The sequence below is a fragment of the Triplophysa dalaica genome, chromosome 6 (genome assembly GCF_015846415.1).
Source record: "Triplophysa dalaica isolate WHDGS20190420 chromosome 6, ASM1584641v1, whole genome shotgun sequence".
NCBI classification, from domain to species: domain Eukaryota; kingdom Metazoa; phylum Chordata; class Actinopteri; order Cypriniformes; family Nemacheilidae; genus Triplophysa; species Triplophysa dalaica.
Window position 1 is genome coordinate 19,514,421 of NC_079547.1, and position 15,616 is coordinate 19,530,036.

Sequence of the window (15,616 nt, forward strand, 5' to 3'; positions counted from 1 at the left end):
ATAATAAAATTGTGTGTTTGTGTGTGTGTACGCGCCAGTGTTGGGTGTAACTAGTTACTAAATAATTAGCTACTGTAATTGAATTACTTTTCCATAAAAAAGTAAAGTAAGGGATTACTCTAATTCGATTACAGGATGTAATTGAACTAATCACTGTGTAATATACAAAAGTGGAATTGACATTAAAATTCAAAGTCTAACTTTAAAATGCTTGCATTAATGGTCAAAAATGTTTCCCACATTTGTAATACTTTGGTCAGTTAATGAGAGTACTTTATGTAGTTTTATATTATTTATTTGAATGAATTAAGAGTTGTTTCGTGTCTATCCTTAACTCACTTAACTAATCAAGGTTGATTTAGAGTTACATTTATGCACTTTTATCCAAAGCGACTTACATTGCATTATACTATACATTTGTTTCTAATTATGTGGAATCCCCTTGGATCGAACCCATGACCTTTGCGCTGTTTGCACCATGCTCTAACCACTGAGCTACAGGAAAGCTATAGGATATAGAAAGTAATAAGTAATAATTAAATACTTTTTGGAGTAAATTTCTTATTTATACACTAACCTAATTACACTATTGAATATGTAATTAGTTACTAGTAATTAATTACTTTTGCAGAGTAAATTACTCAACAATGGTAAGTGTATATGTATTTCTAAGTTTGTGTGGAAAAATAGTGAGCAACAGGTGTTGCGTGATTGAGAACAACAGCTTTGCATGTTAGAAAGTAGAAGGCATTCATACAAGATTTGAATGGTAATGTACAATATGTCCAGAGCGAACCACGTCTTTATTTCTTGCTAATTTATAATTGAGTGTGACCGAGAGCAATTGGAGTTGTCATTGTGTTGAAGTATACGGTTAGCCGCAAATCCTTTGTAATACCTTAATCAGGATGCTGGTGCGTGAGCTAAAAGGACACATGAGAGTGTTTTGCATTCGTATTCCTAAACTAACAGGTCATTGCCATGGAAATAGTTAGAAAGTATATGCTTAGAACCGTTCAGAAACCGTACAAAAAAGTGCTTGGCAACTTTGATAACATAGTATTTATTCATTTAAAAATGAAAAAAAGTTGGGCATCCAATGTTCAGAAGGACAGCGATGATAAGATGATGTAGGTTAAACAGTTACTATCTGAGAATAAATATAAAGAAGTAAATGGTGAAGAAAAATGAAAATCCTATATATAATCAGTGCATAAAACACAACAACTACAACAAAAACAGCTTTGACCTACAGCTTATAATATTAAGTCAGATATTTAGTCACCGACTCGAAAGTACGGGTGAACTGAAACTTTTAAGTTTTAAAAATGCAATGCAATGAACAACTTACCAGTTCTTGTTCAACAAGAACTGACTGACTTAAAAAGATAGGTAACAGTTGTATTCTTAAGCTGATTTTAGATAGTTGTGTTTCCAACTTCAGCGTCAAATGACGAAATAAGTTAGTTTCACTGAAATCCATCAGTGTAAATATATGTGATAAGCACTAAACACACAGGTCAATGTGTAACAGTTTTTGACACCAGAGAGTAACAGAGATGTTAGTTATTAAGTAACAAACATTACTGTTCAAAAAGGTTAGTTTCGGGGTTATCTATCAGTTCCCAGATACTGGAGGACATCCTGTCAACTTTAAATAAAGCTTTGTGATTGTAACCCAGAGTGTGTGTGCGTGTTAGTACCAATCTCTCTCTCTGTGTGTGTGTGTGAGTGTGTTTGTGTGTGTGTGAGTGAGGGAAAATGTGTGTTTGTGTATGTGTGTAATGGGCTGAAGATATACAGTGGAAGTTGGAGTATTGCTTCAGTTCTCAGAAGTCTCGACAGGTGTAAAGGTGTGTATGTACAACGTGTGTTCTCACCTGGGCATAGAAGTGTGTTTATTAAGAAAGCATTAGGGTAAGAAAGGGCAAACAGGGTAAGGCATTTACTTTCTCTATGATGGATTATGATGGATTGTTATGTTTTTCTTTCCACCAATCATTATTTAAATGGGAAAGATCTAATGCAGCTCTGGGTTAAATATTGACTCTCTAAAACCTGATGTATGTGGTTTAAACTGTATGTGACTAAACCGGATTTGAATTAATCGACTATCATGGACTCCTCTCACTGGCATTCAGTTTTGGACTTTGTCGTAGATGTGGTGCTTGGTTTATCTTTTGGACAGATATCACAGACATGGGACTGCAGATGAAGCCGATTTTGCTGGGCACTGCATTCGCAGCTGTAGCTTGCATGACTATCATCGCTTTGATTCTATCTCTTGCTAATCGGCAGACTTTGGATCATCCTTACTCTGAACAGGTAAAAAGACGCACAACTGTCAGTCAAGATGCTTTTTTAACATTAGTTAACACAAACTGACAATGAACCTACAGCATTTATTAATTCAAGTCCATTTAAACATTTATTAATATTTTAAAAAGTATTTTTAATGGTATTTAATAGTATCTTTTAAATTATGTAATAGGGTTTTATAGTGTTATTTATATAAACATTATTTTACTTTAATAATGTCTATTGAAATTGGTTAATGTACAATAAAAAGATGTGTAAACAAACATTAATAAATGCTGTAAATATATGTTGCTTATTGTTGGTTCATATTAGATAATTCATTAACTATGTTGGTAAGTAGAACCTTATTGTCAAGTGTTGCCGATTCATGTGAAGTTAATAAGCATAAGTGGCATTTGTTTAACATTTGCATTAAACTGTACCAGAAAATATTCCACAGACAGATTGTACGCCAACTTAATTTTCATATCTGCTGAAACTGCTGGTTGTGTACACATACATGTGGATGTCCTGAACTAGATGTTCTTTCTCTTTATCAGATTGTTCTTCCAAATATAACCGTTCCTGATCTTTGAAATTGTCATGTTAGCAATTTATTGCTAGATGTCTATACTGTATCTATCCTCCAACCGCTTGTCCTCTGAAGGGTCACAGCAGCGCTGAATATCTCAAAATCTTGGAATACTGTTTACAGATATTTGAATACAAATATCTGTAAACAGTAAAATAAAAGTAAAATAAGTTACTTTTTTTGTTTAAATATAAATAATTTACAACAAATGTCATTCTTTTTGTTATGCATTATATTATATGTTATAATATTACAAAACTATAATAATAGGTTGAAAAATTTGGATCAGAAGGGGTCAAAGATGCAAATAACTGTTATTATTTAATAACATTTTATGATGTATTTGTATGATTCGTTCGACTTATTTACAAAAAAATATTTTTAGGAAAATGTTCTAATCTATTTTATATTTAAAGACAGCATCTTTATGCTCAAAATTGGTTTTAAAATCACACAGTTTCTCTTTTTTTAGAAATATTGTCTTCTCCACTGAAATTCTAAATTGCATACAATCTATAAAATCTAACTGTGTTCATTTGGTAAATATAAGTAATATTATAAAAAAGTATTTATTTAATCACCTCACAAATTCTCTTTGTGATAGTTTGTAATTTGACATTTCAAGTACCATAACAATGTGTGTTGAATGAACAACTGTGTGTCTATTCAAATGTGTTTTTCTTTACATTAAACTATTTCTTTAACTAGTCCTGTAGCAGGAATTCCATAACATGAATTTGTTAAGTAAATTCTTTCTCTCAGGATGTGTGTTAGGCGTGTTTAGTTCCAGGAAAGTACTCACATCGAATAAGTCTAGATTCTTCCAAACTTTTAAAAACTCTTTGTCTGACTTCCTCAGTATGGGATTGTGTTTGACGCCGGCTCCACTCACACATCCCTCTTCCTGTACCAGTGGCTGGGGAACAAAGACAACAATACAGGAATAGTCTCACAAAAACTGAGTTGTGATGTCGATGGTGAGCTGTACCAGAATTGAATAATAAAATAAAAAATAATGAAATAAAACAATTTTTATACATCCATATTTAAGCATACTCATATAGTTCTCTATTTAAGTATACCCTTACTCACACTTATATTTGTCAAAGTACATTTTGTTCATATTATTTTTAACCACTGTAGGTGATGGCATATCCAGTTATGTCAAGAATCCTCCTGCAGCTGGAGAAAGTCTTAAGAAATGCTTAGATGTTGCCAAAGCAGCTGTACCAGCAGAAAATCAGAAGACCACACCTGTATATCTAGGTGCCACTGCAGGCATGCGACTTCTTAGGTCAATGTTTTGACGTAGCGCTATGGGAAAATATTTGACCATATTTCCTGAAATGATTCATGCTAGATTTTATATCATCTGTATAGCATTTTGATTAAAATTTGTATCATTTGTTTTGCAGCTTACAGAATCAAAGTCAAGCAGACACTATCCTCGAAGAGGTCACCAACACGATCCAAAGTTATCCTTTTGATTTTCGAGGGGCCCGAATACTCCCCGGCACGGAGGAGGGGACTTATGGCTGGATAACCATCAACTACCTCTCGGAGAGATTTATCAAGGTAACAGTGGCTTTCGGATACAAATATGACTGATCATTTAACATTAATGCAACATTTTCCAAAAAGCCTTTTTTATAGGTATCCATAGGTTTCAAAAGATTTGACCTTTCTTTTATTTGAAACCTCATGTGCTTCAACTCTCTAAATGGTTTTCCATGCAGCACACATTTGAGGGAAAATGGATCCACCCCAAATCGGCACAAATCCTTGGAGCTCTAGATCTGGGTGGCTCATCAACGCAGATCTCATTTATCCCAAACGTCCCAGTCACAGTCCCAGAATCAAAGTTTAATCTCCAGCTCTACGGGTACAAGTATGAGGTGTACACACATAGTTATCTGTGCTATGGGAAAGACCAGGCAATGAGAAAACTTCAGGTGCAGCTTCACAAGGTTGGTTTTGTTATGTATACAAGTCTAACAAACAATTGCAAAGAAAGATAATTGAATCCTACACATTCGCATTGAATTTTTTGGTATAATGTTTTTTATTTTATCTAGACTGCCGGATCATCATTTGTTATTGATCACCCATGCTATCATAAAGGATATAAGTTTAATGTTACTTTGGATGACCTATACAACTCCCCTTGTGTGGAGAAACCAAACAACTTTGTACCTACGACTACAATCACTTTCACAGGGACCAGCAACTCTTCCCTCTGTCGCTCTCTAATGGAAGACATTGTCAACGTGACCGGCTGCAAATTTTCTCCAGACTGTGGCTTCAATGGAGTCTATCAGCCTCCGGTCAATGGGGAGTTCTTTGTGAGTATTTCTTGCTATATCAAATTTAACTTCATGACCTGTGGGCATTATTATATTTACGTCAAGGATTTTAAGGAATGTTAGGAATGAGAACTCCACCATTGTAGGGAGCTATATAATGGATATGATGTGCCATATAGAAACACTTTTTATCATGCATTTTACATGACCTCATAGACATTAAAATATGTATAACAGTGTGAGAATGTGGCTATATAGAAAAAAAAGTATTTGTCAATTTTTGAACATTTACAAATGTGAAAATAATCAAGTGTTATATAATATATTATATCTAGGGATGCACAATAAATTGTGAAATAAATAATTGATAATGACATTTAGGCTGATTATACCCAATAAATCATAAATCAATTGCCTCTGGTTAAACTTCTACAGCTGCACGCACCTCGCAGTTAAAATACTGTACTGTCTTTCTAAAATGATCATTTAATTACTGCTATTAGCAAAACATTCTTGATGTAGGTGCAGTATGTAGATACAGTATTTATGAATGTGTAAATTATAGGAACAAAAGCATATTGTATGAATCAGACTGCTGTCTCAATGCTTTCTCTCTTGAGGCCTTTTAGACTTGTGGCTATTAAGAAAAAAATCTGGCTTGCTCTGGAAGAACATTTATAATTTGCTTATTTAATAAAAAATATACCAGAAAAGATTGAAGGTTAAAGAATCGTTAACTAGTGTGAAGTAGGCTTGGTACATGATTTTTAGGGGGAAAAAAGCGAACTAACGGTCACCTTGTTTCCTGCAGTGAATTGTTTGCATATAAAAGCAGTTGTACACTTTTGCCATTTGCTTCAATGTTAGGAAATTTAATAATAATATCAAGATACTGTATATCGGCCAATATAATGGTTATCGACATCCAATGTTAAAGAATCAACAGTTATCAGCCAAAATGTACATATCGGTGCACGACCCTAAATAGTGCTGATATTATTTTGGAACTTGATTCTGTTTGGACAATCATAGCATTGTGCGGTCTAATATTTAACTGCTAAACTATATCATTCACTAATTCACCATTTTATTGTGCAATATAGCTGTGCTTTTTGTGTGCTATTCTTTTTCTTCACACATAACAAAAGAGGTCAAATCAATACATAATTTACTCACAAAAACATTATGATTTGAGTGTCTGCAACTATAACTATATTTTGTGTGTTCGTCTCAGGCTTTTTCAGCATACTTTTACACCTTTGAATTTTTCGGCCTTGTCCCTAAAGCTCCACTGGACAAGGTTCATGCCACTATAAACAGTCACTGCAGCAAATCCTGGATCCCAGTAAGTCACATCCACACTTAGAATACCGTGACAGTCAATTCTAATAGAAGTCAAAGATTATACATCATAGTATGCATTATTTATGTTTCATAATATTATATAAATACAGCCATAGAAAAAATTAAGAGATTGTTTGCAGATCTACAATACCACAAAGAAAACAAGTTCATATTTAAACAACATAATACTAATGTTTGTACATGTATTTTAGGAACAGTAAATAAACAATATATGATATGCCAGATTTTGCGTTTACTCAGTCTTTCTCTTTTCTGTTGTGTGACTATTTCATTCCAGAGATTTATTTCTATTGAAATTCTACAGACACTGGAATTGGCACAATAGATGCACAAATGCCAATTAAAGGCAAAACTTTAGTAGTCTCACGTTTTGTTTCCATGGCTGTATGTGTGTTGTCAAGTATTATTTGCAATGCTGATTGTTAAAGCTCTTTATGCAGCTTGTTGCTGAATATCCAAAAATTAAGGAAAAATATCTGAAAGACTACTGTGCTTCTGCTCATTATATAATGATTATTCTACTGGATGGATACAAGTTCAATAACACATGGGATAAAATCTCTTTTGAAAAACAGGTGAGCAGGCCTTAATATCTCTGCAAGTTACATTATATTAATAAGTAATTTGTGGCATTTTCTAGTTGAAATATTTAAACGTTCAAAGCAAAACTGCACAAAATAGTGCACCAAGTAAATTTTATACAAATTAACTTTTTTTCATATTCTATTTTATTTTGTTTTATTGTTTTATATATTTTACAAACATGATTTAGACTTTTTTGTACATCATGTTCAATACTATGAAGATCAACATGACTCTGTAATTTATAAATGATTAAAAACCTGATGTAATATTATTATGTTATTAAATAATATGCTCAAATGCACACTGTAAAAAATCCCCAGAATTTTACTTTTGACAGATTTTTGAATTTGAATGCAATTGAATTTTCATGCATAATGAAAAAAAAACTGTAATTTTATGAAATTTACACATTTATCCATTTAATCCACACATTTATGAAACACGGTCAAAAAATGTCATTTTACAGAAAAAGACTGAAAATTTAGTAGAGAAACAGGGAATAATGTATTTTTACGAGGAAAAATTATAATTTACACAGGATATATGCCAGAAAATGTCTGTTTTTGGGGAATGTTTTACAGTTTAATTTTACTTCTTACCATAATACAATGTGATAGTGTTGAATGCAGTTAAACTAACAATTTGAAGAAATTTTATGGACTAACAAAAAGTGACTTGCACACTGTGAAATTTTTCATGTATTACCAACATGGATTTTGTACTCACGTGATCTTATGATGTTAACAGGTGGCAGACACAGATGTTGGTTGGACATTGGGCTATATGTTAAACCTGACCAATCTGATTCCCTCTGAACCTTCCAGAGCAATAACAGGGGTGCCAAACAGTCAATGGCCTGCTCAGATTTTCTTCATTGTATTTGCCCTTTTCCTCAGTCTACTTATTATCATGTTTATGTTTATTAATAATCCAAAGCAATAAATCATGTGTGTCTTGGGTGCATGTGTTCAGGTATATACATTAATATTCATCACATGCTACCACAAAGAAAAACCATGTCCCCTACAAAAGCACTTGTGTGGTATGGCGTTCATTTATTAAGTTGGGTTAAGTAGATTTTTAATGTATTGTCTTTGTTTGGAAGGTTCACTTGTTATACCTCAATGATTTACTCTATATACTGTTAATCCATGAATTTCAGTTGCTTTTATTTTTCATTTATAAACTTTAACAAAAGGGTTTTAGCTTTTTTTGCATTCTCTTGTTTGGATTCACCTTCACTTAGCATACAGCTAGGCGTTTAAAAAGCATTAAAACTAAACCTCTTGATATATTATCAACAGTCATATTTTAAGGGTGTAAAAACTATATTGTGCTTTGTACATATTTATTAAATACAAACCTCATGGGCTTTAAGCAACAAAATATTAGCAGTTTATGTGTGTGCTTGTATTTTTTTTAAGTGTTTGTATATGAGTTTATCTCAACAGCAACCAGATTTCTTCTGTGGTTGCACGCTCTTCAAAGGTGTGCGTTCCTCCATCTTTTTTCTCTTCCGCTGCATTAACATCCTAATGATAATAAGAAACAGGTCATTAAATAAAGCACACAACACACACAAACTTGTTGAGCAATTGCTATGATAGTTGTTGTTTGCTTTAAAGCTTACTCAGCTAAACTCTTCATGCATTCTGACACATTAGCTCCAGTTGCAGCACTGCACTCCATGAAATTAATTTTATACTCCTAATGAAGGAATAGACACAAATTATATAAAACACCTTTAAGGTTAGTGGAACAAAAAACTAACACAAAACCTTATTACATAACATCCAGGGCTATATTTGCCTTGGGGTGACAATGTTTTCTTACTCTAGCGAGATCCTCCCCTTCCTTAACCTGGACTTCACGCCCAGCACAATCGTTCTTGTTGCCTAACAACATCACGATGACATCATCAGGAGCCTTTTCCTGTGTGACATTGTCATAAATCATTAGAAAAAATAACAAGGGACAACACCAGGCAGCTGGAGGGGGATAATAACAGGCGGGAAGCTAGACGAGGAAACGCGCTCAAGCACGACAGGGGAGGACAAGGCCATCTTAACAAACAATGGCCATGTGCTTCCACACAAAACACGTGGGACTGACATGATCCTGCCACAAGACTAGAAAATCATGACAAGGTGAGTCAGGCTCGTGATAGATATTAAGCTAATGTACTCGTACTCATAAAGATACACCGATACCAAAGGCCAATACTTCACGTGACATACCTGGCAGAACTGACTGATATTTGTGTTTTTTAGTTATTAGTTATTAGTTTCAGTGTTCAGTGTTTTGTGCTTGGAAAATTGCAACCTCACCAAGAAAAGGTATCGGCGAGTACTATAAAAAATATCTGCACTCGCACATCGGCCTTTAAATAATGGTATCAGAGCATCCCTATATTGTTAGAAGTTAACAGAATTAAACAAAAATTATTATTCTAGATAAACACATTCCTATGAATAGTAAATTGAGAAAAACTGAAAATAACTTTGAAATCATCTCTTATTTGAGTTGTTCCTATAAGATTTTTTTTTTAAAAATATTAGCTACCTGAATTTGAGAAATCCAGTCTCGCACAGAAATAAAACTCATCCATGATGTGACTTCATACATGAGAAAAAGGCCATCTGCCCTGTGAAACACTTGTGTGGTGATGCTGTGAAACCTTTGAAAACATTATTTTAGTTAAATACACAAATCAACAAACCTCTTCTGTATTTTATCTGCTTTATTTGCTATGTCATACCTCTCTTGACCTGCTGTGTCCCATATCTGCAGTTTAACAACTCTGTCATGAAACACAATGTTCTGTACACAGGTGTCAACACCTGGGTGTAAAGCACATGAAATTAATCAACACATCTCAGAAGACGAGAATGTCCACGTTTGGTCACATGACTCACCAATCGTAGAAGAGTAATCCGAGCTGAACTCTCCTCCATGAAAGCGTCTTACGAAAGACGTTTTTCCCACAGAGCTGTTTCCCACCATCACCACATTAAACTGAACGACTTCCATATCTGAAACTGTTCAACAGAGATTATGTTCGTATTAGAAATGTGATTTTTATCAATCAAATTCATGATGCTTACTGTTTTTTAAACCGGCTGTCTGTCCATCATGTTGTGATGCCTTTATCATCTGGTCCAAAGAAACCAGCCGGGCGCCAGTGTCTTCCTGTTTGTTTGGAGCATATTGTAAAGGTTCTTAATTTCTGGAGCAGACTTGAAAATATAAGCAGGATTTCTCAAATAAAAGGCATAAGAAATACAGGATAGACATACCGTAAGATCAGGTGGGATCATCCCACCAAGGTCTCTATTGCCTACATTTGTTCGCCTGGACCCGAATTTTCTTTTAGTTGATGGTGAAGTCCCTTCTTTGCCAACAGAGTTAGTGCTTTCCTCTGTCTGACAGCTATTTGTAAGTGCGACGGGTACATCAAGATACTCTTTATTTTCTACATTATCTCTGGAATCATGCACTTTAGATTCCTCAGCTGCTTCAAGGTCCTTCTTGAGACTTTTTGATTCTTGTTTGTTTTTCTCTTCTGTCTCATCCTCCTCATTTTCATCTTCTCTTTTTGCTTGAATTTGCTGTCTGGGATTCTTGCGAGTCGAACCCATTTTTCTTCGCCGTCTCGGTGAGCCGATTTCAGATTGATTTTGTGATTCTGTCACTTGGAGAGATCCATGTTTCTCTTTGTCTGAGCCTTGTTCTGGTTCTGAGTTTTCTGGGGTATTGAAATGAGATGTTTCAGGAGTTTCTGCTAAGTTTGGTTCATTGACAATTAATTGATAGTCAGTGTTTTGTAAACTTGGAGAAGTCTTTCGCAACGCTCTCTCTATCTCTCCGAGAAGTGACGTGTCTGACTCCTCAAAACTATTGTGAATTATTTGATCAGGTTCTGCCTCTCGTATCATGCTAGTTTCACCGTCCTGGTCTTTTTCTGGCGCAAACTGATTGCTTTCAGATTCTTCTCTCTTCTTATCTCCTCGTTTCCCTCTTAAGTTTTTGCGAGTCGAGCCTATCTTTCTTCTCCTTTCAGGGGTAACGTTTTCTGATCGTGGATGTTTTCCTGAATGCATCTGATGTGATTGATCCAACACTGTTAACTGCAACTGAGGTTCACTTTCAACTTCCTCTAGACTTTTGGATTTGTCAAGATTTTCAAGTCCTGATGGTCCATCATATTTTTCACATACTTTCATCTCATCTGCACTGACTAACATTTCTGATTGTAGATCAGTACAAAATGCTTCTGAAGGCGCTTCATTGGAGCGGATCTCCTCACTCACCACAGACAGACCGACAATATTCGTTGAAACTTTTTTCTCTCCATCCTCTGTTTCAAAAAATATTTTTGAAGTGGCTACTGGATGGGTGAGACTTTCAGTGCTTCTAGTCTCTTTCAACTGTGTATTTTCATCCAATTTCGTCTCATGTGCTCTTTCAATGGTTGCAAATTCCGTTGAGTGCTCTTCTAGTGTTCTTTCACTATCTCCATCTATTTCTTTTGATTCTACCTCTCGTGCTCTCCGCCCATTCCCTCTCAGTGTCTTACGGGTTGATCCCATTTTTCGCTTCTGGGCAGTTGGATTCATATTTGAATGTATGTTTTCAGTGTGAGACTTTTCAGAAATTAGGATTTCACTTTTATCTTGATTTTGATGAGGGTTTGTATTAGAATTTGGATCATTTTGCATTTGCATTTCATTTTGTTCTGGGCTTTCTGTCTGATTGTTCATTTTACTTCCATTATTCTCAATTAGATGGCCTTCTTTATTCGTAGGTAAACTAGATGGTTGCTGATGCGCATGAGTTTCTGTTATAGTTAATGACATCACCTCTTCAAGAATAAAGTTCTCCTGTGGTTTAATGGTATCTTCCTTGGTTGTAGCAATTTTAGTTTCACCATCTAGTTCTTCTCCCAATTCTCTCTCTTTCTCATTCCTCTGCCCTCTCTGTGTTTTGCGGGTTGACCCCATCTTCCTCTTTTGCACAGATTTGCTGAACACTGACTGGATTTTCCCATCCTCTATTTGAGGAGTTCCAACCGTGACAACAGGCTCAGACACGTGAATTTGGTTTTCTTCCATTGACAATGCCTCAGACAAAACAAAAGTATTTGATTCTTGGATCTCTGGTAAACTTTCGCAAGCATCATCTTGTGATGGTGCAGTTTGTGTTTGAGATATATTTGATGAAGTTTGCTCTTGTTCTAATGTAATATCACTATGCCATTCCTTATTTTCAGACAGGTGCTCACATAGTTCCTGTACCGGTAATCTCAATATAGAGTTTTCTTCTTTATTATGTCTTACATCCATTCTTTTTTGCATTGTGTCGTGATCTACAACATCATTCTGCTCTTGAATTTCTGAGTGTGGTTCCATGTCTTCCTCCTTCACCTCTCTTAAATCTTCTTTATCTTTGTTTCCTCTGAGTGGTCTTCGGGTTGAGCCCATTTTTCGTTTGTGAACAACTGGATTCAATTTTGAGTGGGAATCTTCTACATGAGAATCCTCTGGAATGATGCTGCTTTCCGATTTCTCAGGAACTGTGTTTGACTCTAGTGAACTTTCAGTGGCAACATCTTGCAAGACAAGACCAGAATGAATCAAAGTTGAAATGTTTTCCACATTTTCAGATGATTTTAATGCTTCCTGGTTTGTATCAAGTGATGTGTTATTTTGAAGAAAATCTGACTCAATAGTCATATTACTCTCTACTGTTAATTTATCTCCAACAAACTCAGCCTGTGTCATGAGAACATCATCATCACAGATATGATCTTTTATTCCTTCATCAACAGTTGAGTCAAACGTTTTAATCTCTGTTTGAAATTCTAAATGTGCTTCTGAGTCTCCATAATTTTTCTGAAACTCTGCATGCCATTCTCTGTCTTTTCTTTGCCCTTTGTTTTCTCCAGTAGGTCTACGTGTGGAGCCCATTTTTCGCTTATGAACAAGTGGATTTAATTTTGATTGTACTTTTTGAGAATCTTCCGGGATGTCAGTGATGTTTTCAAGTTCTTTTTGTGACTCTCCTGAACCTCCAAATGAGAGACCAGAATCAGTCACAGCTAAAACATTCGGTTCGGTTTCTTGACGTTCTTCTACATTTATATGTGGAGTTGTATTTGTATTTTGATCGTCTGTTAATACATAATTTTGCTTAGAATTTTCTGTTTGAAAATCTGATTGACTGTCATTGTCCTGAATGGTAAGGTTGGCGTTTGCACTGAGAAACATCTCTTCCCCTTGACTTTCCTCATGCACATCTTTAACTGTTTGGATATAGTCATGACTGTCTGCATCAGTAGTTTGGATGAAGAGTTTGTTTTGTGCCTGAGGTGTGACAGTAACTTCTGAGCTAATGTCTTCAAAAGCAAATATTTCCTCATCATTATTTTCATTTTCTTTCTCTTCTCGAACATCCATCTCACTTTTCATCATGTTCTCAGATTCATATTGTGGTGAACCATCTTGTGTCTGACATGCATTTGATGAAGATCTTAGCTGTTGTTCTGATGTAACCTCCGCTTTATCAACTGCATCATCACACAGTTCCTGTGTTGACTTTCTCACTGTCTCTGTCCTCTCATGTTCTTCATTATCGCTTACATTTATAGTTTTTATTATGTTGTCATCTATCACATTATTCTGCTCTTGAGTTTCTGAATGCAGGTCTGTGTCCACTTCTGCCACTCCTTCACTACCTCCAGCCTCTTTTTCTTCTGCATTATTTCTTTTTTCTTTGTTTCCTCTGAGTGGTCTGCGAGTTGAACCCATTTTTCGTTTGTGAGCAAGTGGGTTTAATTTTGATGGAGAATCTCCTTGAGAACTGTCTGAAATAATGCTCATTTCAGTTTTCTCTCCTGAACCAACTAGGACAACATCTTGCAGAAGAAGACCAGAATCAGCCACAGTAGAAACATTTTCAACATTTTCAGATGATTTTAATGCTTCCTGGTGAGTATCAAGTGATGTGTTATTTTGAAGAAGATCTGACTCAATAGTCATATTACTCTCTTCTGTAACTGTATCTCCAACAAACACGACTTGTCTCATGAGAACATCATCATCACAGATGTTTTCTTCTGTTCCTTCTTTATTCATTGTTGAGTCAAGCATGCCAATGTCTGTTCGAATTTCCAAATGTGCTTCTGTGTCTCCCCCTGTTGGTAAACTTTCAATATCTCCAGCATTTTCCTGAGACTCTCCATGACATTTTGTGGTAGTTTGTGATTCTGTGATATCACAGATACTCTTTTCAGTGGATTTCTCAGCATTACATGACGACTGTATGATGGTTGAGTCCAACTCTTCAACAGGACCTGTATCTTTTCCCCCACTTATCTCTCTCTCCTCTTCTTTCTCCTCATTGTTAAGTGTTTCACTGTCATCATCTTGTTCTCTGTCTTTTCGTTGCCCTTTGTTTCCTTTCAGAGGTCGACGGGTTGAGCCCATTTTTCGCTGGTGAACAAGTGGCTTTATTTTGGATTGTTTCTCCTCTTCCTGAGAATCTTCTGGGACGTCATTGATGTTTTCAAGTTCTTTTTGTGACTCTCCTGAATCTCCAAATGAGAGACCAGAATCAGTCACAGCTAAAACATTCGGTTCGGTTTCTTGACGTTCTTCTACATTTATATGTGGAGTTGTATTTGTATTTTGATCGTCTGTTAATACATAATTTTGCTTAGAATTTTCTGTTTGAAAATCTGATTGACTGTCATTGTCCTGAATGGTAAGGTTGGCGTTTGCACTGAGAAACATCTCTTCCCCTTGACTTTCCTCATGCACATCTTTAACTGTTTGGATATAGTCATGACTGTCTGCATCAGTAGTTTGGATGAAGAGTTTGTTTTGTGCCTGAGGTGTGACAGTAACTTCTGAGCTAATGTCTTCAAAAGCAAATATTTCCTCATCATTATTTTCAGTTTCTTTCTCTTCTCGAACATCCATCTCACTTTTCAGAATGTTCTCAGATTCATATTGTGGTGAACCTTCTTGTGTCTGACATACATTTGATGAAGATCTTAGCTGTTGTTCTGATGTAACCTCCGCTTTATCAACTGCATCATCACACAGTTCCTGTGTTGACTTTCTCACTGTCTCTGTCCTCTCATGTTCTTCATTATCGCTTACATTTATAGTTTGTATTATGTTGTCATCTATCACATTATTCTGCTCTTGAGTTTCTGAATGTAGGTCTGTGTCCACTTCTGCCACTCCTTCACTAGCTCCAGCCTCTTTTTCATCTGCATTATTTCTTTTTTCTTTGTTTCCTCTGAGTGGTCTGCGAGTTGAACCCATTTTTCGTTTGTGAGCAAGCGGATTTAATTTTGATGGAGAATCTCCTTGAGAACTGTCTGAAATAATGCTCATTTCAGTTTTCTCTCCTGAACCAACTAGGACAACATCTTGCAGAGAAGAGCAGAATCAGTCACAGTAGAAAC

At 35.5% G+C, this 15,616-nt stretch overlaps 2 protein-coding genes across 5 annotated transcripts; one reads left to right on the forward strand and one right to left on the reverse strand.

The window, feature by feature from the left end:
• The first annotated feature begins 1,669 nt into the window (after nt 1-1,669).
• Nucleotides 1,670-8,104, forward strand: entpd8 (ectonucleoside triphosphate diphosphohydrolase 8). Of its 3 annotated transcripts, none has more exons than XM_056751625.1 (10): nt 1,670-1,936; nt 2,189-2,325; nt 3,750-3,867; nt 4,034-4,184; nt 4,306-4,465; nt 4,627-4,857; nt 4,966-5,232; nt 6,428-6,538; nt 6,999-7,133; nt 7,891-8,104. In XM_056751625.1, the coding sequence occupies exons 2-10, from the start codon at nt 2,200-2,202 to the stop codon at nt 8,083-8,085; spliced, it is 1,494 nt and encodes a 497-aa protein (XP_056607603.1). In that variant the 5' UTR covers nt 1,670-1,936; nt 2,189-2,199; the 3' UTR covers nt 8,086-8,104. The 3 variants fall into 3 exon arrangements, with proteins under 3 accessions (XP_056607603.1, XP_056607602.1, XP_056607604.1); XM_056751624.1 differs by having other exon boundaries at nt 1,670-1,917; XM_056751626.1 differs by having other exon boundaries at nt 1,670-1,853.
• Nucleotides 8,105-8,534: 430 nt separating this feature from the next.
• rab44 (RAB44, member RAS oncogene family) lies at nt 8,535-15,582 on the reverse strand. Of its 2 annotated transcripts, XM_056751611.1 has the most exons (8): nt 10,440-15,582; nt 10,248-10,332; nt 10,059-10,181; nt 9,902-9,983; nt 9,706-9,820; nt 8,977-9,075; nt 8,774-8,850; nt 8,535-8,675 (listed from the first exon to the last, which is right to left on the reverse strand). In XM_056751611.1, exons 1-8 carry the CDS (start codon nt 15,543-15,545, stop codon nt 8,588-8,590), a joined length of 5,775 nt encoding a protein of 1,924 aa, XP_056607589.1. In that variant the 5' UTR covers nt 15,546-15,582; the 3' UTR covers nt 8,535-8,587. The 2 variants fall into 2 exon arrangements, with proteins under 2 accessions (XP_056607589.1, XP_056607590.1); XM_056751612.1 differs by lacking the exons at nt 8,774-8,850; nt 8,977-9,075 and having other exon boundaries at nt 8,548-8,675.
• Nucleotides 15,583-15,616: the final 34 nt, after the last annotated feature.